At 43.5% G+C, this 24611-nt stretch overlaps 1 protein-coding gene across 1 annotated transcript in view; it reads right to left on the bottom strand.

Moving 5' to 3' along the window:
• The window catches only part of BSN (bassoon presynaptic cytomatrix protein), a 192308-nt gene that overhangs the window by 43776 nt on the left and 123921 nt on the right, over nt 1–24611 (bottom strand). Inside the window, exon 4 of the mRNA XM_073591704.1 lies at nt 6225–6770. Coding sequence (XP_073447805.1) covers nt 6225–6770 — 546 coding nt within the window. The remainder of the gene's footprint in view (nt 1–6224; nt 6771–24611) is intronic.

Raw genomic sequence — 24611 nt, 5'->3', positions numbered from 1 at the left:
AACCCAACAAAAAATCACCATAGCAAATGTATAAAAACATATTTATACATATATAGATATATAGATAGATATATAGATATATCAATATATCTATATATAGTGGGTAAAATAAGTATTCAACACATCACCATTTTTCTAAGTAAATATATTGGTAAAGGTGTTATTGACATGAAATTGTCACCACATGTCCCTAACAACCCATGCAATCCATACGTACAAAGACACCAAAACAAATAAGTTCAGGTAAAAGTATTGAACGTGCAAACTGAAATCTATTTAATATTTGGTACAAAATCCTTTATCCGTTTTTCTTTCCATTGATTTTCTATTGGATTCAAGTCAGGTGATTGGCTGGGCCATTCCAGCAGCTTTATTTTCTTTCTTTGAAACCAATTGAGAGTTTCCTTAGCTTTGTATTTGGGGTCATTGTCTTGCTGAAATGTCCACCCTCGTTTCATCTTCATCATCCCGGTAGATGGCAGCAGATTTTTTATCAAGAATGTCTTGGTACATTTTTCCATTCATCCTTCCTTCAATGACATGACGTTTGCCAGTCCTGTATGCTGAAAAACAGCCCCACAGCATGATGTTCCCACCTCCAAACCTCACTGTTGGTATGGGGGTGTTTTTGGGTTGATGTGCCATTTGACCTCCAAACATGGTGTGTATTATGGCATCCAAAGAGTTCAATTTTGGTCTCATCTGACCAGACAATATTCTCCCAGTATTTCACAGGCTTGTCTATATGTTGTGCAGCAAACTTTAAACAAGCTTCAACGTGCTTTTTCTTCAGCAGTGGAGTCTTGCGTGATGAGCGTGCATACGGGCCATGGCGGTTGAGTGCAAAACTTAATGTTTTCTTTGAAACAATTGTACTTGCTAATTCCAGGTCTTTATGAAGCTCTCCACAAGTGGTCCTTGGCTCTTGTACACCTCTTCTGATAATTCTTTTCACTCCTTTGTCAGAAATCTTGCGAGGAGCATCTGGTCGTGGGCAGTTTATGGTGAAATGATGTTCCTTCCACTTCCGGAATATGGCCTCAACAGTGCTCACTGGAACATTCAGAAGTTTAGAAATTCTTCTGTGACCAATGCCATCAGTATGTTTTGCAACAATAAGGTTGTGAAGGTCTTCAGAGAGCTCTTTGCTTTTGCCCATCATGAGCTGTTTCTTGTGTGACACCTTGGTAATAAGACATCTTTTTATAGGCCTGTGTTCAATACTTTTTCCCTGTGTCATTCCATTTTATTGCACATTAATTAATTAATTTGTGAACTTATTTGTTTTGGTTTCTTTGTATGTATGAATTGCATGGGTTGTTACCAACCTGTGGTGAAAATTTAATGTTAATATCTTTAGAAACATATTAACCTAGAAAAATGGTGGCATGTTCAATATTTATTTTACCTGCTTTTATATATATATATATATATATATATATATATATATATATATATATATATATATATATATATATATATATATATATATATCTATATCTATATCTATATATCTATATAGATATAGATATATATCTATATAGTTATGGAAAAGGAGGATCTAAATGTAACAAACAATACTGCTTTACTGCATTCTTTAAAAATCATAAATTATATAAAATATTGACCCAAGATATAGATCATATTTTATATGACATTAGATGTTTTAAAGCAGTGGTCTCCAAACTGCGACCCTTTGCTTGCTTATACCTGGCCCTTGGGGCACTATTCCCCTCACTGTCAGCAACTATTCCTCCCATTGATACCAATGATGGGGCACTATTCCTCCTACTGACACCAATAATGGGGCACTATTACTACCACTGATACCAATGATGAGTCACTATTCCTCCCAATGATACCAATAATGGTGCACTATACCCCCCATTGATGCCAAAGATGGGGCATTATTAATCTCATTGATACCAACGATGGGGCACTATTTCTAGCACTGACACCATTGATTGTGGCAATATTCCTCCCAATGATACTAATAATGGTGCACTATACTTCCCATTGATACCACCGATGGGGTACTATTAATCCCATTGATACCAAGGATGGGGCACTATTTCTCTCATTGATACCAATGATGGAGCACTATTCCTCCCAATGATACCAATGATGGGGCACTATTACTCCCCCTAATACCAATCATGGGGAATTGTTTACTCCCACTGACGCCAGGACATTTTCTACTCCCACTGGCCACAGTCAGGCCCTCCTACAGTTTTACAGTAAACTGACCCTTTGTTTAGAAAGTTTGGAGACCCCTGTTTTAAAGGATGTAATTCGTTTTCCATTTGCTACATACAGTATGATCTCTCCTTTCTCCATATGGTTTGTATACATTGTGACAGTGCTAAGCCCTGCCACTGTGAAAATGTAGGAGAAAATGACACAGGATTTGCATAAAGTTCCAGACCATTGTTTCTGATCAGAGAAAGCTGTGGTTTTGGTTAATCGCTAGATTTTGTAGTTCTGGATTGGGGCCTGGAGCTTGAAGGGTTTCTTGGGTGGGATGGAACCTTCAATCCTGTGTCTGGATTTAACTGAGTACCTGCAGCCTATGTGAGTACACAGCTGTGCGGGGTGGTTATATACTCCAGCCTGAGGATAGCTCAGGGCTCCCAGTTTGGAGACAGCTCCCATATTGGAGACAAGAGGTCTCACCCAGGGGTCAGAGGAGCTCCAGCCAGGAGTCCAGAGACAGTAGGCCTCAACCAGGGGTCAGAATTGACTCAGCCGGTAGCTAGGAGACAGGAGGTCTCGTCCCAGGAGTCAGGTTGGCTCCTATCAGGGGTGTCAGGAGAAACCCTATCCAGAGGCCAGTAGTGGGGCTGTGCAGTAGGGCACTGCAACTAAAGGCTAAGTGAGCCAAGTGAGCCAAGTGAGCCAGGAGAACTGGGCAACACAGTCAGAGGGACTGGTAAGGAGGGAAGCGGTGCTGCTGATAAAGAAGCCAGGAGGCTTGGTACTTACAGGTGGTTTTTCATGCTGATGGTAGAAACCCTTGCATGGGCAACTGATTTCTGTGTGAACTGTTCTGTTCTATTTAATAAAAGTGGGCTGTCACGCCCTAAAATGCAGTATAGTTAATCACCCCAAAAGGACAACATCCACTAAAGTGGTCTTTTGGTTGGGTTGAGAAGCACATTATACCGGTAGATTTGTATATGTGATAGTTGTGCGCTGCCACCTAGTGGTATGTGAATGATGAGTATAACATATACACAATAATGTGACACAAAAGATGTGCAGGTACGATAAAGCTGCTGCTATCACCTAGATGTTCTCACAAAACAACAATAGGTAATATAATTAGCAGCGCTGCTGCAAATTACAGATGATATAGGTGAAAATAATGATGTTGCCAATAAGAATATGCAATGCAAATGTATGTGCTAAATAAGTTCCATGAATAAAAAAAAATTTTAAAAAAATATATAAAAATATTTTAAAAATATAAACAAAAATATAAACAAAATATAAAAAAAAAATTTTTGATTTTTTTTTTCATTGGACTTATTTAGCACATACGTTTGCATTGCATATTGTTATTGGCAACATCATTATTTTCACTTATATCATCTGTAGTTTGCAGCAGTGCTATCACTTTCCTTAATAATAGTATAGTTTTGTGCTGTGGGTGTCTTTGATTCATTTAAACTTATGAGCTCCCTTATGAACATGTAGATTTCCCCTTCCCCGGTGACACACTGGGGCTGATTTACTAAACCTGGAGAGTGCAAAATCTGGTGCAGCTCTGCATGGGAGCCAATCAGCTTCCAGGTTTTATTGCCAGAGCTTAATTGAACAAGCTGAAGTTGAAAGCTGATTGGCTACCATGCAGAGCTGCACCATATTCCGAGTGCTCCAGTTTTAGTAAGAAGCTGATTTAGGATCTGGCTGTTTCAGCACTATCCAAAATGATTACTTTTTTTTTTACCTTTTTTCGCAGAATAAGCTTAAGGCCTCATGCACACAGGCTGTTAAAATAACGTTATGAAAACGCCAGTATCTTTGCAGTGATTTTTTTTTTTGCTTTTTTCAGCTTTTTTTAACGTTTTTGCAATAGCGTTTTTTAGCGTTTTTCCGCATTAGCGTTTTTTAGCGTTTTTTTTTTTTTTCCAAATTTTTTTTTTCTTCAATGGACCAAAAAACGTCAAAAAACGTTGGTGAATGACGTTTTTGAGCGTTTGAGCGTTTATCAGCGTTAGAACGTTTTTACAGCTGAAAAACGTCTCTCAGAACCCACTGGTCCTGGGTTTTTTTTACAGCTTAAAAACGCCTATGCCATTTGCAGCTCAAAAACGCCTAGGTGGGCATGAAGCCATAGACTAACATAGACAAGCCTTTTTAAGCTGGAAAAAAAAGCTCAAAAAAGCAGCTGTAAAAACGTCCGTGTGCATGAGGCCTTAATAATACCAAATCTTTGGAAGATATGACAAAAATAAGACACTGCTAATAAAGCATGTATGTAAAACCAGTAATAGAGGGTATTGGGGTGTCAGGCCATTAAAAGGGTTGAATAATAAATACTGATTCAAATGATACACCTAACATACATTTGATTATTAAAGCCCAACTCTGGGTGAATACAACCTGCTGTGCTGCATTCTTGTCAGTTGCATTATTACAAGCTATCTTTATGGACTACAGAGCCCCTCATCCTGTGGTATGTAGAAGAAGAGAAGGGGCGAGGCCGGGACAAGGGGTGGGCAGGAGGGCTGGCTGCCCTGGGCACTATGGTATCATGTGAGGGTAGGAGGCGCCACAAGGAGACTGGGGGAGGGGATTTGTGCTGGAAGGGGGAACAGTATTGTTCTAGGAGGGGACATTTGGGGGGAGGGGGTTGTGCTAGGAGGGGGGGGTTTGGGAGGAATTGGTGCTAGGAGGGGTGAATTTTTTTTGGGGGGGGGGGGATTTTCAGCAGGGGTGCGGATTTGCACTGGGAGGATGGGAAATTTATACTTAGGGGGTAAGCATGCAGATTAGTGTTTAGTGTGTTTGTGTTGGAAGGGGGGATTTGGGGTTCAGCAGGAGGTAAGTATTGTTCTAGGAGGGGGAATTTGGGAAGGGGGGAAGATTTGTGCTAGGGGGGTGTGTGGGAGGAATTTGTGCGGGGAGGGAGGGATCTGAAGTGGAGTAGATGTGTACAAGGAAGATAAATTTTGGGGGTAGAGGATTTTGTGCTAGGGGGTGATTTTTTTGAGGGGTTTAGCAGGGGGCAAGCATGCAGAATAGTGCTTAGTGTTTTTGAATTGGAAGGGGGTATTTGAGGTTCAGCAGAAGGTAAGTATTGTTTTAGGAGGGGACATGGGGGGGGGGGATTTTTATAGGGGGGGGGTTGGGAGGAATTTGTGTTGGGAGGGAGGGATATGAAGTAGGGTTAGAAGATGTGTACAAGGAAGATACATTTTAGGGGTAGTGGATTTGTGCTGGGGGATCAATTATTTTTTGGGGGGGGGACTTTAGCAGGGAGGCGGATTTGTACTGGGAGGAGGGGGAATTTATGCCTAGAAGGTAAGCATGCATGCAAATTAGTGCTTAGTGTGTTTGTGTTGAAAGTGGGTATTTGGGGTTCAGCAGGGGGTAAGTATTGTTCTAGGAGGGGGCATTTGGGGGGGGGGGGGATTTGTGCTAGGAGGGGGGGTTTGAGAGGAATTTGTGTTGGGAGGGAGGGATTTGAAGTAAGGGTAGAAAATGTACAAGGAAGAGAAAATTTAGGGGTAGAGGATTTGTGCCAGGAGGGGTGAATTTTTTGGGATAGGGTATTTCAGCAGGGTTGAATTAGTGCATGCAGATTAGTGCTTACTGTTTTTGTGGGGGGAATTTTGCTGACACATAATGCTTATATATCCTTTGGCATGTTTGCCCTAGATCAGTGGTTCTCAACCTCAGTCCTCAAGTACCCCCAACAGGCCATGTTTTCAGGTTTTCCTTCATCTTGCACAGGTGCTTTAAATCAGAGTCAATGGCTTGGTATTTTGGACAGCTATTATATGTAAGAGAAATTCCCAAAACATGGCCTGTTGGGGGTACTTGAGGACCGAGGTTGAGAACCACTGCCCTAGATGACCTTGTCCCGGCACTGAGAAGGGGGTAGTCCAGCAGCCACTACATCTAAGGACTAGTATGTTACATTTTTCTTCCTGGGTTTAGATATGCAACAAATGACAAGATGGCAACATAGGTTTTAAATTACTGGAACTCAATCTCACCTCTTGATCTTTGACTTTTTGAATTTCAGATGATGACTTCCCATTCCTGGAAATGGCTTCTTTTTTGCTGCTTACACTTTTACTCTTTGGCACCGTCTGCTTTGACACCTTTTGTGAATCTGCAGGAGTTCTGTGTTGCAAAGTGTCCTCAGGGGCTTTTTTCTCTTCAGTCCTGGGCTGGGTTTTAATGTGTTCTGAACCCTTGAGTTGGCTGAGTTGAGAAACTCGCTTGTCCTGTATTGATTCCGGAAGATGTCCTGTGACAGGCTTCTGCTGGCTTGCCATGCTTACTTGATGTTGGGGAGATGCAGTCGGTCCGGTTTTCTGGTGAAGGGGGGATGCAGTCTGGCTTGGTGCTGGCTGGTGCCTTGGTGAACCTGTCGATATTGCTCCTGGAAGATGCTTGGGAGATGCTGTGGGGGTTACTCCTGGCTGGTGCCGTGGTGAACCTTGCTTGGATGGTGGTAAGAGAGCAGGTGGAACATCTCCTAAGCTTCCCTCTAATAGCCTTTGAGTTTGGCAGTTCAGGCATAACCAATCATTTTTCTGTAAATACAAAAAAAATGTGGTTAGGGAGCAGAATTGCAACTCAGAATCAGAATTATGATGGCCATAAAAATGGCGGTTCTAAGGCAATTTCAAACTCTTTCAACCAGCTTTCATCTACAAAAAGATGGTTGACCATTCCCAAAAACTATCCTGTGTGACAAAATTGCTGGAGTACTGGTCAGGATTAAGACTAAGGGTGCATCCACACTAAAAGTTTTAAACATGTCTGAACACGGTTCACCCTCTTCTGGTTTGTTTATGGAGTGTTAGTGCTCCAAACTGGCCGAGGGATGGTTACGTGTACTGTCCCCGGAACCACATGGAAGAGGTGGTCCCAAGCACGGTTCATTTGTGGTCCAGTAGCTGAGCCCAGAACTCTCCATAGATCACTGGGCACAGAAGCAGGCATTACCATGGTTGGCAGATGTGCCGATCTAAGTGGCCCTGGGAACACTTGCAGAGGTTTAGGGCAGTGAAGGGCTGAAAAAAGCACCATATCCCAATTATAAAAGGGAAAACACTGGACTTTTAAGGTGCCACAGTAAAGTTACTACATTTCCTATAGATAAAATTCAAGCATATTGTATTTGTAACAGACTAAAATTCATAAAATTCTTTGTCAGATCAATGAGCTTCTTCAGAAGAAATTGATCAATTTCATGCAGCACTCTTTGGCCTCCTGAAGAAGCTCATTGGGGCAAAACACGTAGAGCTGAAGTGACTGCATCGTTGTATGAATTATATATTGATATGACAAAGATTTATCAATTTTAAACTGTTACAAATAAAATAAGTTTGAATTTAATCTGTAGAAAATGTAGTAACTTTACTGTGGCACCTTAAAAGGCTCCCGTGTTTTTCCCTTTCCACTTGCTTATTATAGCCCAGTGTGAATGCAGTTTCGCGGGGAGTGGGGAGGGGGGACAATTGAACTTGGTTCAGTTTGACCAAGCCCAGAGAGAGTGTACACTAAAGCTATTCATAGACATAAAATGCTGGTTGGACATACAGCCTTGTTTTCTAAACCATTGTTGCAGGAATATGTACAGTCATGTGACCCAACAAATCATCTGCAAGGCTCACTCAGTGGTTGATAGACATGTGCAATTTGTTCCGAATTTTTAACGACAAATGCGTTAATTTGGAAATATTCGAATTAACGAAAACCCGTTTAACAAATTTTTCCGAAAACTAAAATTCGGAAATTCGGAAATGCAAAATTCAAAATTTTGGAAATTTGGAAAAATTCAGAAATTCGAAAATTCGGAAATTCAAAAAATGAGAAAATTTGGAAATTCAAAAATCCGAAAATAAGAATAAAAAACCGAAAATTCAAAAGAACGAAAATCCGAAATAATAACTAACTAATAATAATAACTATTAAATTATAGGTATTGCAATTTCCTTTCAAATTTGGCTGTTAGTGAACGTAACAAATACGAATTTATCCGAATTATCCGAAAAAATGAATGCCACATCTAAACGAATGGAACGTAATGAATTTAATAATAATAAATAATAATAATAATATAAAAACACTTTTTATTATTATTATTATTATTAATTCATTATGTTCCATTCGTTTAGATGTGGCATTTGTTATTTCGGATAAGTCATAACTTCGGATAAATTCGTATTCGTTACAGCCAAATTTGAAAGGAAATTCCAATATCTATAATTTAATAGTTAGTTATTATTAGATAGTTATTATTTTGGATTTTCAAATTTCTGGATTTTCGAATTTCGGATTTTAAAATTTCCGAATTTTTGAATTTCAAATTTCCGAAGTTTTTGAATTTTTCAGATTTTCGAATTTCAATCATAACGAATGACCTGAAAAACGAAAAAAAAAATTTAATGAAACGAAAACGAACACATTTGTCGGCAGTGCACACGTCTAGTGGTTGAAGAGTTGGAGTTGTCCTCAAACCATTCTTGTTAAAGCGGAGTTCCACCCAATAGTGGAACTTCCGCTTTAAGGTATACTGACCCCCTGGCATGCCACATTTTTTGGGGGGGTGGTACCTAGTTTTTGACAGGTGCCCAGATCCCACTTCTGCCCGCGCCGCCTAGGTGACTCCTCCTCTCCCCCTCCCTCCCTGCAATCTTCTGGGACTTGTCACAGGTCCCAGATGATTGCCCGCAAATTTGGGTAGCGCAGTGTGACTCGCGGGTGCGCAGTGTGCACCCCGGTTGTCACAGCTGGGTGCCCACACTTCCAATGCCCACACTTCCAATGCCGGCGCCGTGGACAGATGGGGGAGAGAACAGAGGCTTCGGGCGGCCACATCGCTGGACTGTGGGACAGGTCAGGGTGTGTTTATTAAAAGTCAGAAGATACACTTTTTGTAGCTGCTGACTTTTTAAAAACATGGGTCCAGCTGGAACTTCGCTTTAGCCCTGGTTCATATTGGATGCCAAATAAGCGACAATTGCCGGCAATGGCACCATCCGAATCGGTGCGATTCCGCATTTGCGGCGCCACACCGATTCCCAAAAGTAGTTTCTGTACTACTTTTGGCAACTTTGGGTGCGATTTCCATAGACATCTGTGCAGGAAGCCGCACAGATGTCTCTGAAATCGCCCCTGAAGTCGGGACTGACATGCTGGAATGAAATGGGGCGAGTTCATTGCTCATTTCATTCTCGCAGTCAGCGTGAACGTAGGCTAAAGGAGCTAAAGATCTCACAGTCATTGCCTGTCTATGGGAACATATAGAGCAGAGAAAATGCTAAGCATGGAGGAACAGGTTTAAACAACTCTAGGGTATGGGGTAAAAGGGTTTGGGTAACAGGGTTATCTAGTTATATAACGTATTAGGGTTGGGGAATTAATTTACGAGTATCGATACCTTCGGTCAAGTATTCCCCAATACAGAGTACCGATACTTTGTGGTGCGATTTGCGTCAATACAAAAAAAAAAAAAAAATTGCCGCAAATCTCAATGCAAAGAATTGCATGCCATTTGAACAGGAATGTGGTGCGATTCTGGTCCGAATTGCTTACGATTTCCCCCACCGCTCCTGTGTGTGTAAAGAAAAGGAAAAGCGTCATCTAGTGGGCAGTTTGTTAAAAAACTTAGAACGCACAGTACATATCTGGCCAAATGCAAAATCTCTTCGTAGTTGTCCCGGTCTCATGGATGATAGCAAATCACGGCCACCGGAGGTGCTCAAAGGGCTGGAGGAGAAGATCCGGGTCCCTTGTGTGTTTAGTGAGGAAGTAAAGTCATCTTGGGGGAGGGCAGACCGCCTCTACATCTCCTCCAGCCCTGTGAGCACCTCCAGAGGCCGTGATTTGTTATCATCGGCGGGACCGGGACACCTATGAATATTTTGCATTGGGCTAGATCTGTTACTGTGAGTTCTAACATTTTTAATAAACTGCCCACTAGATGGTGCTTTTCCCTTTTTTTACACATACACACAGGAGCAGTGCGATTCGGAAAAGGAATCACAAACTATCAGGAACCGCAAAGTATCAGTTTCGGTATCGGGAGCTTTTGTGAGACCATTTGCATCCCTAGTATATCACATCAGTCCCTGTCCTTAAGGAGCTTACAATCAAAGGTGCCTATCTAACATGCATACATTCTCATACTTTGGCTAATTTAGACAGGAGCAAAGGAACCTACCAGCATGTCTTTGGTGTATGGGGGGGGACTAGACTACCCCAGAGGAAACCCAGGCAAGCCTTGGAAGGGATTCGAGCCAAGAACCCCAGAGCTTCAGGTTCTAACCACTAAGCCACTGTGATGGCCATATGGGATATATAGTGATATAATGCATGAGGGTAGGGGTTATGTTGTTATATATTTATATAGTGTATCAAGGTTTGGGTTTAGGTTTAATCACAGCCAGTCAGGCACTAACTAAACATTTTTATGGACCTCTCTATCTGTTGGACGTCAAACCCAGCCAACTCCAAAAACACAAGTTTTCAGCAATGTTACTCTCTGCTAACAGCTGTAGGTGAAATTGAAGACCAGTAGAAACAACACCTGGCCTGGATAAGAATACCCCGCCCTACTCATGTAACTACGGTGGGGAAACTTTCAATGAGAGGCAATGGATCCATGAAAGGGTATCTACATTACTCTGAAGTTTACCAGTTGTTAGACCATAAACTTGAAGGACTGAAGTGCCAAGAACTACCAGGTCACCCTGCTATTTTTTTCCGTTTTTTTTTTTTTTCATACATTCACTTGAGGGGTGCATGATCAGTAACCAGCTTAAACATCTTAAAAGGTAATACTTGAGGTCTTCCAGTACCCAACGTGATAGGCATTCTTTTTCTACAATTGCATAGTTCCTCCCATGTACGTTAGGTTTTTCCGACTCAGATACACCACAGGATGCTCTTCTCCCTCTGATAATGGGTTGGCGCTGTGCTCACTCCCACATCAGGAGCATCAGTCTGTACTACAAATTCTTTTGCAAAGTCAGGAGTCACCAACACTGGTCGCACACAAAGAGCTTGCTTCAAAGACTGAAATGTTCTTTCTGCCTTAGGCTCCATTTAACTATCACTGATCCTTTCCTTGACCTTTTGGTGAGGTCCATCAAAGAGGCTGCAATAGAAGCAAAGTTGGCAATGAAATGTCTATAATAGCTTGAATCCTCAGGAATGCTCTGACCTGTTTTTTTTTTTTAATTTATAGATTGGGACCATTTTTGAATTACTTCAGTTTCATTGCCCTGACCAATGACATAACCCAGGTATTTTGCTTCCTCCAAATCTATGGAGCACTTTTTTGGGGATTTGCCCTTAGCCCTGCTTTCCTGATTCAGTGTCAAGTACCTCTTGTACACATGACCAGGTGCATCTCAGAGCTGTGAAGGACTATATCATCTAAATAGGCTGCTGCATGTTGGCGATGAGGCCTTAAAAACGTATTAATCGTTCTCTGGAATGAGGCAGAAGTCTCAAGTCAGCCTAAAGGCAGCATCTTATACTGGCATGGTCCCTCTGGTTTGGAGAACGCAGACTTTTCTTTAACACTTTCAGGCACCTACCAGTAGACATTTGTCAGATCTAAAATTTGTTAGATATCTGGCGTTCCCCGGCCTTTCAGTGTCAATATGTTTATCAACCTGAGGCATGGGGTGAGCATCAAACTTGGAAACACTGTTCAATTTTCTGAAGTCCTTGCAAAGTCTCAATCTCCCTTTTTCTTCACAAGGAATTATTTTACCTTAACTCAGCCATTCTCAACCAGGGTTCTATGGAACCCTAGGGTTCCTTCAGAGGTGGCTAGGGGTTCCTTGAGCTGTGGCTGATTTACCTCCTGTTTGATGGTGCCTACATAGATCTGAGCAAATGCCATTTGGAGGAGCCAGTGGTATGACACCAATGATCTTTATAACTCTCATTAAGGGTGCCATTCCTACCACCACTGTAAAAAAGGGCATTCTTCTCACTGAACACCAAAGTAAGGGGCATTGTTCCCACTGACCCCCAATGAATGGGTTTTATCAGGGGTTCCCCATGACCTGAAAGTTATTTTAAGGGTTCCCCTGAGGTAAAAAGGTTAACAAAGGCTGCCTTAACTGTTTGGGCCACTGATAGGTTTTTATATTTAATATTGAAGAAACCATTCCCATTTGAGGGGTTGGCATGGCCACCAGGGCCCACGGCTTTATAAGATTAATGTGATAGATTTTTTTCTGGGTTTTCTTTTTTTTCAGGCCAATTACCCCTTTAGTTTACTTTGACTATAATCTCCATGAACTCAAAAGGACCTTTTCATTCAGCCAGGAATTTGCTTTTGACTGTTGGAACTGCAACTCTTACGACTAAAACAATGTCTGCGTATAGTGATCGCACCTGGGGAGAGGTGCCTTAGGTTTTTAAAACACAAGGCACTGCTTCCTATTGGGATGCAGTGTTGTGCGCAGGTGCTGCTGGGGTGGGCCGTGCCTGCGCACTCTCGGCCATATGGCTGTTATCTTCTTTGGGACATTTCTCCATGCTGTGTAGTGCACGTGGGGGTCACCACGCCATGTGCCCATCTAGCCCTCCTTGTCCGCATGCATACACAATGGTGGCGACCTTTTCGCCACCATCTTGCGAGCCGCTTAGGGTGTAGGCGGCTGCGGATCAGGCGTGCACATGATGGCGGATGACCAGCTGCCACGTCTGAATGCCCTACTCACTGCAGCTGGCACAGATGGCCGTAATTGGCGGCCAATCAGGGGGATATATCAGCGGGTGGCCCTGGGTGGGGTCCATAGTGTCGGATGGACGTTCTCCCAGGAAGTAGAGCCTTTCCAACATTCAGTACTAAAAAGCAGATGGGATGTAAGCACCCAGTAAGGGTAGGTAACTTTATTTAACTGCCTATATAGAGTTCGATACCCTTATGCTTTTGCATACTGGATTCATATTGTTAAATGGCTTCCACAAAAAGTCTCATTTTATTTTACTCTGTGCTCATTTTAAGGTCCCTTAAAGGGGTTGTAAACCCTCAAGGTTTTCACCTTAATGCATTCTATGCAGGTGAAAAGCCTCCTGTGATGCAGCAGCCCCCCCAGAGCCCCCCTTTTACTTACCTGAACCCGATCTTTCCAGCAACAGGGACCAGCACACCAGCTCCGGCCAGTGTCTCAGGTCCTGATTGGATAGATTGATAGCAGCACTGCTGTCAATCAAATCCAATGACGCGGGAGCCAGGGGGTGCGGCTGTGTCTTGCTGTCTGTGTCAATAGACGCAGCGGAGCGTGCCCGCATGGGTGCCCTGAGGCAGAGTGGCTTTCCAACGGGGCACTCGAGAAGAGGAGGAGGCAGGAGCGCCGCTGAGGGACCCCAGAAGAGGAGGATCGGGGCCACTCTGTGCAAAACCAACTGCACAGAGGAGGTAAGTATGACATGTTTGGGTTTTTTGTTTTTTTTTAAACAAACTTTACATATCATTTAACGATATTAATTGTGGACCAATCTAAAGTTACAGTATCTAGAACAAGATACAATATATCAGGTAAAAAAATTAAATTAGTAAAAAAAAACAAAATGCATTTTTTTACTGCCTTGCTATTTCTGTCAGTCTATGTGACCCCTGGGTAGGGCCGCACATGTACTGGCGGAGGCAAAAAGGTTAGATTAATTTTTATAAGGTTTATGACTTAAAGTGGTTGTAATACCTCTATGTATATGGAGATATATCTTTTGCACAACTTGAAATTTTTTAACAATGTTTCGTACACTGTCAAATGCTTTAGATTGTAATTTTTTTATATATTTGCCTAGATAAAAATCCCCCTGAAGAAGACCAGAAATAAAAGGGTCGAAATGCATTGGGGTATTCATGTGGATAGTAATGTTGGAAATGTAACTGGCAAACCATTTTTTCCTTGGGTTGTTTTCTGCCATGAGTGATGTTTTATGTTGTTGTTTGTGTCGAAAACCAGAGCTTGTATTTTAAAATGAAATTTATTGTACATCTGAATCTATCATTTATTTCCTTACCTAAATTTTTTTTTACATAATTACCCTCTTACAAACTTTTTGCTGCCTAAAAAAAAACCCTGGGGAAATCTTTCCAATTTTTGTGGTTGTAAACCCCATTCATGAAATCTAACCTGGGCACATATATCTGTAGTGTTTACTTATCTCTCTCCAAAGCTCTGATTGCTGTGTCTTTCTGCTGCTTTGTTCCTCTGTTATCAGCATGATAACTTCTTGCAAGGTCTGCAAGGTCTGCGGACACTTGGGATAAAAGCAGCTGGAAATTTGTGTTGGGAACTTTGAGATAGATTAGCAGAGAGCTTGTCTATTCAGACTGCAGCTCTGGAAGTCTCTTTGTCCATCTGCCTTTGTGGAGTGGGGGGGGGGGGTGCCTTTCCTCCAATCAGCCCACACACAGTGTATGCCCAGACTCCCCTCCCACTGCTGAATGAGGAAACAAGATTTGTAACACAATCAGTACTTTCTAAGGAGTCTAGAAAGCTGAAGACAGCAGATGTACATGTAAAACTTATGTAGGGAGATTTGTTTTATCTCTGTGTATGATCTGAGGCTGTTCACTTCACTGTGTATATGTGAAAAATCTGTAAGGTGAACTTACACAGGATCCCCTCCTTGCCCCTCCCCCCCAGTCCCGCTGACCTGGACCGCGTTAATCTTCTGTTCTAAGCCCCGGTATATCTGCACTAGGAGTTCGGGGCTTAGAAATCGCCTGAGCTGAATGTCCAAAATGTCCCTCATCAGGAGGGACCTTTTGGAGCATTCTAATTGGTCAGCGCCATCACATGGGTGGCACCGACCAATCACCAGTCGCATAGCCCCTCCTGTCAGCTATAAAGAAGACACGTGGATGCCGAGGGGATTTCCAAGCACCCCCCTTGTCTCTTCTGTCCCCCCCTGGTCTCAGCATTTAGCAGACTCCAGCAGCTGACTCCAGCCCTCCTCTGGTCCTCCTTCAGACCATAGGCATGCGCAGGTGTGCCTGGGCACATCCTAATCACTCCATGCAGTGCAGATTCCCCCTACTGCCCAAGCTCCCCCCCCCCCCCGCAGCGCTTCCGGCTTCCTTCCTCTTCTCTACCACTTCCCACTTATTGTTGCTTTGGTCGGGTCACACACTGGGGGATGTTTTAGAATGAGTAGGGGAAGATGCCTGTAAATTTGTAATTTACCGACCCCTTCCCTTTCTGAATGAACACAGTGAGTGCTTGGTACCGTGTGTTTGAGCTTTGGAGTGCACACCCTAATGCAATAGGCTGCACACACCTATGCTCCAGACCCTGCACTTTCTGCTTCCCAGCTCCGCCACCAGCTACTACTCCGCAGCAGCACAAGGTACAGGGGTGCACTGTGATGTAAGGGAGGATGGGGGGCTCATGACTTTTGATGGTGGGGGGCTACAAATAGAACTGGCCCTTTGAGGGTGACCATAATGCTGATGCTGCCCGAGATGAAATTGAAGGACACCCCTGATCTAGAAGATACGTACATGTTCCGCTAATAAGCTCCCGATGAAGTGGATTATGGCCAAGAAATGCGTCGAGCTTGCAGCAGTAATCCACTGAACTATCTATACTGTCCAGACATAAAGTTGGATTATAAGCACATATACCCCAATTGGGACAACTCTGAACAATAAGGTCCACGCATGTTGTATGAGACGTTTTTACTAGTTGTAAAATGTCTGTTATCCTTTTAAAAGAATTAATTTTGTAATAAACTTTGTATATTTTTTTTAATCAATATTTTGGTTTGTGCCTTTAAAGTGGTTGTAAACCCTGTTACACCTTTTTTACCTACAGGTAAGCCTATAATAAGGCTTACCTGTAGGTACTGTGAATATCTTCTAAACACAGTTTGCAGACGTCGGCACATGCGCCCGCTCGTGCCGTTTCTTCAGGAGCCGTGCCGTTAGAGGCACATTCACGGGAGTGACGTTATCGCGGCTCCGGCCAATCACTCACACCTATTCTCTGAAAAATGGCTAAGAAATCATAATCTCTGCCAGGGTATGTAAACTTATGAGCACAACTGTATATAGCAATATGATGTAATAGAGTTGGGTTAGGGTTATATAGTAATATGATGTTTTAGGGTTTTAGGTTTATATAGTGGTATAAAATAATAGGGTTGGAAATATAGGGTTATATAGCAATATGACAGAATAAGGTTGGGTTAGGGTTATATATCAATATGATGTGTTAGGGTTGGGATATAGGGGCTATATAGTGGTATTGTTCTGCTTCTAAGCACTAAACGTATGATCTCTATAACTGTACAGTTGTGGTTGAGATAGCTTAACTTATAGTCTCTTGGCAGACAGTCACTCGATCCAAATGACATCTTGCAGATCGTAGAAAGCTTTAATCCAAAAACTTGTGCAGATCATAACAGATGAATGTCAGATAGGTCAAAAAGTCACAGTGTGTCTAGCTCCAGCAGAATACAGTACATGTGGAATGTAGATTACAGCAAGGAGAAGAAGGGTGGGATTAACTACACAGAGCATCCCCCTAGCTATAGAGTAAGATAGGGACACAATTATTAAAGGCAAACAGACAATGCATGTGTAGCATGACAGGTATTATGTAATAGGGTTGAGTTACAGGCTTATATAGTAATATAATGTGTTAGAGCTGGGATATAGGGTTATATGGTGGTATAAAGTAATAGGGTTGGGTTATAGGGTTATCCACTATCCTGCATCAGTCTGCATGAAAATAAATGATCCAATAATACAGAAGATCTCTGTATCATTTCATCGCTTGAGTCCACACCGCATCCTTCTAGCTTTAAACAGCACCAGGTAGTACGAGAGGACCTCTCCACTCACTGATCGGTGTGAAAAATCCCAACCTGACTGTTCAAATACTCTGCAGATTTGTGAATAGCAAATAATAGTGCTGAAAATTGGGGGGGGGGGGGGGGAATGATTACCTCTCCTCCCCACTGGGAATCAACAATTAACCTAATTAATCACTATGGAGCTGTAATTAGCGCACACGTGAGGAGGGAATGGATGTCGCCGTTTCTGCCGTCTTTCCCCACAGCTGCGGCTCAGCACACAAGACCAACCGCTAACTGATACCAACTGACATCCGCGGTTAATTCAGAGATTCAACTTTTCTCATTTATTCTTTTGGAACACAAACTATTTACCATCAATTTCTCTTCTCCAGGCTTGCAATCCCTCATATTTCTCCATACTGCTCCACCCTTAATAAAACCAAAGACCATTCCTAGGAATACACACAGGCTACCTGGCTGCAGTCTTATCTACACACCACAGACAACGGGGAGCACTGGGAACACCATCTGCTGGACCATGACAATGTGCAGGCCAGGTGTCCCTGAATCCACCCATGTCTGACTTCTTCTTGGCCAGCACAGAATTATGGGACCTATTTCACTTGTTGCTTGATTTTTCTGCTTCATTCACCAATGGGACTCCCTACAGGGACCACAGAGCACAATGGTGGGTAGTTGTGAGTGAAAGTTATAAGATCCAGATACAGTATCTCACAAAAGTGAGTACACCCCTCACATTTTTGTAAATATTTTATTATAACTTTTCATGTGACAACACTGAAGAAATTACACTTCGCTACAATGTAAAGTAGTGAGTGTACACTTGAAATGTCCAAATTGGGCCCAATTAGCCATTTTCCCTCCCCGATGTCATGTGACTCATTAGTGTTACAAGGTCTCAGGTATGAATGGGGAGAAGGTGTGTTAAATTTGGTGTTATCGCTCTCACTCTCTCATACTGGTCACTGGAAGTTCAGCATGGCACCTCATGGCAAAGAACTCTCTGAGAATCTGAAAAAAAGAATTGTTTCTCTACATAAAGATGGCCTAGGCTATAAGAAGATTGCTAAGACCCTGAAACTGAGCTGCAGCACAATGGCCACGACCATACAGTGGTTTAACAGGACAGGTTCTACTCAGAACAGGCCTCGCCATGGTCGAACATATCCAGTGCACGTGCTCAGCATCATATCCAGAGGTTGTCTTTTGGAAATAGATGTATGAGTGCTGCCAGCATTGCTGTAGTTGTTGAAGGGGTGGGAGGTCAGCCTGTCAGTGCTCAGACCATACGCCACACACTGCATCAAATTGGTCTACATGGCTGTCATCCCAGAAGGAAGCCTCTTCTAAAGATGATGCATAAGAAAGCCTGCAAACAGTTTGCTGAAGACAAGCAGACTAAGGACATGGATTACTGGAACCATGTCCTGTGGTCTGATAAGACCAAGATAAACTTATTTGGTTCAGATGGTGACAAGCGTGTGTGGTGGCAACCAGGTGAGGAGTACAAAGACAAGTGTGTCTTGCCTACAGTCAAGCATGGTGGTGGGAGTGTCATGGTCTGGGGCTGCATGAGTGCTGAAGGCACTGGGGAGCTACAGATCATTGAGGGAATCATGAATGCCAACATGTACTGTGACATACTGAAGCAGAGCATGATCCTCTCCCTTTAAAAACTGGGCCGCAAGGCAGTATTCCAACATAACGACCCCAAACACACCTCCAAGACGACCATTGCCTTGCTAAAGAAGCTGTGGGTAAAGGTGATGGACTGGCCAAGCATGTCTCCAGACCTAAACCCTATTGAGCAACTGCGGGGCATCCTCAAACGGAAGGTGGAGGAGCGCAAGGTCTCTAACATCCACCAGCTCCGTGATGTCGTCATGGAGGAGTAGAAGAGGACTCCAGTGACAACCTGTGAAGCTCTGGTGAACTTCATGCCCAAGAGGGTTAAGGCAGTGCTGGAAAATAATGGTGGCCACACAAAATATTGACACTTTGTGCCGAATTTGGACATTTTCACTTAAGGGTGTACTCACTTTTGTTGCCAGCGGTTTAGACATTAATGGCTGTGTGTTGAGTTATTTTGAGGGGACAGCAAATTTACACTGTTATACAAGCTGTACACTCACTACTTTACATTGTAGCAAAGTGTCATTTCTTCAGTGTTGTCACATGAAAAGATAGAAGAAAATATTTACAAAAATGTGAGGGGTGTACTCACTTTTGTGAGATACTGTACATCTATCTGAATGGAATCCGGATCTATCTTTTATCTGTATAGGATGTGTCATATCTGTATGGAATACATATAAGATCCATCTCATACCTACTGTATATGGGATCTATCTTACATCTACACCGGATCAGCCTTCTAGCTGTATGGGATCCAACTTATAACCGAATCCGATCTGTCTAATAGCTGTACTGGATCCTCCTTATATCTGTATGGAATCTGTATTATATTTACATGGGATCCAACTTACATCTGTATCAGATCCATCTTATATCGCCTTATATCTATACGGGATCCATCTTATACCTGTATGGAACCTTCTTATATCTGTATCTGATTCATCCTAAGTCTGTATCTGTACGAGATCTGTCTTTTATCCGTATGATATGGGTCTTATATCTGTGTAGAGCTACCCCTCAGGAGCAGCTGGAATTTTTGGGTCTCCCTTCTCATACACAGCCAGGTAAAGGGTAATTTTTCCAGCATCCACACAGTAGACAAGAATCAGTCCATATCAGTTGGTTTTGTTTTTGGTTTATTAGGGGAATGAACTTGGATAGGGATGAGAAGGTATGGGATGCCCAGAACGGTAACTCGCATGAAACTTGAGGACTCGCTAACTTTCTGTCTGCCAAAAGTCACTATGCTGTCCTTCTGTGGGATAAATGGAACAGCTGAACTGATAGCGCCAATATTCCAAACACTGAATGCAGATGTTTTTTTTTTTTTTCTGTAGAAACTGTAGATGCACCTGGCTGCGTCTTAGATTCCCCAAGCAAGAGTTGTAGGGAAGCTGTACTGGCTTTAGGTGGTTCTAAGCTGTCCCTTAGTAGAAAGCAAGCTGGGTCTTGCACCTGGCTGCTTCTCCTCTATCAGGCTGTGGGGTGTAGTGGTTGAAGCTACTCGCTCAGTTATTTTGGTAGATCCTGAAGCTCATGTTGCTGCTGAACAGGCCTCTTGCTGAACGGATCTCGATGCCTTCAGCTAAGCCTAGCTGAGGCTGAAAGGGTGTAAGGGTTCATTGGCTTCTGACTTCTCTCTCCGGCTCCCTCTTCGGCTCCTTCCTTCCGCCCAGAGGCAGAGCCCCCCAGCACAGGGGTCCCCTCCAGGCAACTGGACCCTGGACACTGTTCCCACATGGCCAGGCTCCAGAATATTTATGGCCTGTCTTGCCACCTTATGGGCCGTCCCCACCTAGGATTGGAGGAAACTCCATAAATATTTAGGCCTCGTCTCCCCTGCTCCATCCTCTAAGTTCTAGAACCCTCCAGTAGTTCCAGAAGCTGGGGGGAGGCAACAGATAATGTAGCCCTTGGAGCTCTACCAACGAACTGGCCCCTCCGTCTACAGAGGAGCCCAACTCCCTACACTGTACACACAGAGGGTGCTACATCTGTATAATATCCATCTTATATCTGTATCATATCTGTTTCATATCTTTATCAGATCGCTCTTATAGGTTTTTTTTATGTCTTCATTTAGGTTTTTAGTGGTCAGGGAATCAGAATTTTGCAGTGATAAAATGGTCAAATACAGCTTTTCGTGTGTTTGGAGTGATCCAGATGTTTTTGCTGAGGTTCTTATCTGCACTCCACTTCCCATGGGGTCTCATTCCTCCCGCTGCATTGTCTTCCTCACTCCAAGAGAAGGAGGACAAGCCTCAACAATGTGTGGGTGGGTACGCATATGTACGTGTAAGTGAGCAGAAATCTCACCACCAGAGACATTAATGATCCTGTATATAGGCAATGTACGCTAATGAATGCTGTATATGACTAGTGTATGTTGTATATGGATAGTGTACGCTGTATATGGCTAGTGTATGCTGTATATGGCCAGTGCATGCTGTATATGGCTAGTGCGTGCTGTATATGGTTAGTGTATGCTGTATATGATATGTATCTGCTGTATATGTCTAGTGTATGCGCTACAGTATATGGCAATTATCTGCTGTATATGTCTAGTATACACTGTATATGACTAGTGTATGTTGTATACGACTAGTGTATGCTGTATATGGCTATGTTGTATATGACTAGTGTATGCTGTATATGGCTAGTATCTGCTGTAGTGTACACTGTACATGGCCTGTATATGGCCACTGCATGCTGCATATGGCTAGTGTACGCTGTATATGGCTAGTGTATGCTGTATAGGGCCAGTGAATGCTGTATATGGCTAGTGTATGCTGTATATGGATAGTGTATGCTGTATATGGATAGTGTATGCTGTATACGGCTAGTGTACGCTGTATATGGCTAGTGTATGCTGTATATGGCCAGTGCATGCTGTATATGGCTAGTGCGTGCTGTATATGGTTAGTGTATGCTGTATATGACTAGTGTATGCTGTATGGGGCCAGTGAATGCTGTATATGGATAAGGTTTGCTGTATATGGCCAGTGTGTGCTGTATATGGCCAGTGCGTGCTGTATATGACTAGAGTACGCTGTATATGACTAGTGTATGCTGTATAGGGCCAGTGAATGCTGTATATGGCCAGTGCATGCTGTATATGGTCAGTGTGTGCTGTATATGGCAAGTGTACGCTGTATATGACTAGTGTGTGCTATATATGGCCAGTGAATGCTGTATATGGCTAGTGTATGTTGTATATGGATAGTGTATGCTGTATACGGCTAGTGTACGCTGTATATGGCTAGTGTACACTGTATATGGCCAGTGCATGCTGTAGATGACTAGTGTAAGCTGTATATGACTAGTGGATGCTGTAAATGGCCAGTGAATGCTGTATATGACTAGTGTATGCTGTATAGGGCCAGTGAATGCTGTATATGGCTAGTGTATGCTGTATATGGATAGTATATGCTGTATACGGCTAGTGTACGCTGTATATGGTTAATGTACACTGTATATGGCCAGTGCCTGCTGTATATGGCTAGTGTATGCTTTATATGGTTAATGTACGCTGTATATGGCCAGTGCCTGCTGTATATGGATAGTGTATGCTGTATACGGCTAGTGTATATGGTTAGTGTATATGGTTAGTTTATATGGTTAGTGTATGCTGCATATGACTAGTATATGCTGTATATGGCTAGTGAATGCTGTATATGGATAGTGTATGCTGTAGTGTACGCTGTATATGGTTAGTGTATGCTGGATAGGGCCAGTGCATGCTGTAGATGGATAACGTAGGCTGTATACGGCTAGTGTACAATGTATATATCTAGTGTATGCTGTATATTGCTAAGGTGACATTGTATCTTCTACAGCTTGGTGTACGGTTGGCATACATTGTCTCTTTTCTGTGTATATGATTTCAGTTTATAGCGGAGTGTGTTGTATCTCAGCGTGGTGCACACTTCTCTCCTCATCTATAAAGGGAGCGCTGACCCACTTTTTCCCGACAATCACACCGCAATTCCTTTCAAGGGGAAGAGTGACATGGAGACCTCTATCATATCTTCAGATAACCCGCAACGGGCCTGTTAATATCCTCCCTTTACCAGAGCGGATTGTGCGTCTCACCAGAATAACCTTTTCCAAGGAGAAATCTTATTAATATTTCCTTTGAAGTGAGGCTCACTTTTCTTGCCGTGCAGCGGAGTCAGCCGAGCTAAAACTGCACGGCAAAATTTCTCCTTTCTCTGGCGTCAGACTTTCTTATATCCGTATTGGATCCATCTTATATTTGTACCGGATCCATCTTATAACTGTCCCGGATCCGTCTTTTATCTGTATAAGATCCATCTTATATCTGTATGGGATCTTTCTTATATCTGTACCAGATCCAGTGGCGGGAGCAAACAATCACCTCCCCGGTCGGCCGGCGCCCTACGCCAACCCCCCCCCTCCTGTGGTCAGTCGATCATCCAGCCCCGCACTTACCCCATCAAGGTCGTGGGCGGGCAGCGCTCCTATGGGCAGTGGGCGTTGGCTTCCATCGCGTCTTCTCCTCCTTCCGCCATTTTTTTTTAAGCAGCACTGGGAGACATGCGTCAGAGCACCATAAGAACATTGGCATCAAGAGTTCGGATTACAGCAAAATGTGAAAATCAAATAACCTTTGGGGAAGGCCAGCTCCGAACTCTTCAGAAATAACGCCCCGCTCCACAACGACTGGGGCATCCCCCCGCGGGCAGAGCTCCAAGACTGAAACCCATAGCCCACTGATTAGTCCAGGGTCAACCGAGCAATGGAAAGCACCCAATTAAGTGGATGCCAACCCTGACCGAGGACGCTCGGGACTTGGGAGCACCGCATCATTCCCTCAGCCAGGAGCCAGCCTCCCTCCATCTCCAAAGGGCACACCCCCTCCACACCTAGGAAAATCAGACACACTAACTCCGTGAAACTCGAAGTAAACATGTGTAAACAAAATATGAGGAATACTCCAACATGTCCAGTATTCGGGAAATTAAGGCAGGGGCCAGGTGTTTTCCAATTCTTAAACGTCAGGTATTCTAAAGAGAAGATTTTAAGAAAAGTTCTGCTGCAAAATGTAACAGGTGAAGGCAGTCCACTCCTGAACAGACATCATTGGCCTGTCTGACGTCTTTCAAAAAGAGTGTTATGGCTCGTTGGCTGTCGGGCGGACCCTTGAGGTAACCCTTGACCTTGTACGAGGCCTGCTGCGTTGGGGACCCGGAACGAAGGGACGTTGACCATCCACCAACAGGGGGGACATGTCGAGCCAGTCTGGAACAGGGACCGCAGGAGAGTCTAAAAAGGTAAATAGGGCATCCAGTTGGTCCGTGGGATCTGAGGAAGAAAGAGTCTGCTCCCTTGCTGACTTGAAGATGAAAGGGGTGGCCCCAATGATATGTCGCCCCTGCGCTTCTGACTACATCCAGAAGCAGGCGGAGTGTTCCCCGCATATGGAGAGTCAGGCGAGAAAGATCCTGAAATAATTTGACTGACATGGTCCCATGGACATCAAAGTCCATGGGACCCCTGGACCATGCACGGCACATGATCTCCTCTTTGGTTGTATAAAAGTGCACTCTAGCCAAAACGTCTCTGGGGAATGAGGCGTCCCCTCTTGGGGGCCCTGTAGTCGGTGCACCCGGTCTAACTCCAGTTCTTCTTCAGGTGGCTTATCCAATATGCCGTTGAGGATGGCCTTGACTGTGGTTCTAAGGTCTCCCCCCGAGGTGGCCTCTGGAATGCCTCGTAAGCGGATGTTGTTCCTCCGATTCCGATTTTCCCCATCATCAATGAGCAGGTGTAGCATAGCTAGCCTGTAATGGGTTCTCCCCTGCTCCGCTTCCAGAGCTGCCACATGGGTCTCCAGAGCATTAGTGGTAACTTCCACTGCCCGAGACCCGAGTATCAACCACATCAGTTTGTTCTTTCAAGTCATGTATTTC

Source organism: Aquarana catesbeiana, linkage group LG07 (assembly GCF_042186555.1).
Source record: "Aquarana catesbeiana isolate 2022-GZ linkage group LG07, ASM4218655v1, whole genome shotgun sequence".
Lineage (NCBI taxonomy): Eukaryota > Metazoa > Chordata > Amphibia > Anura > Ranidae > Aquarana > Aquarana catesbeiana.
This window is presented reverse-complemented; position numbering and strand designations above follow the sequence as displayed.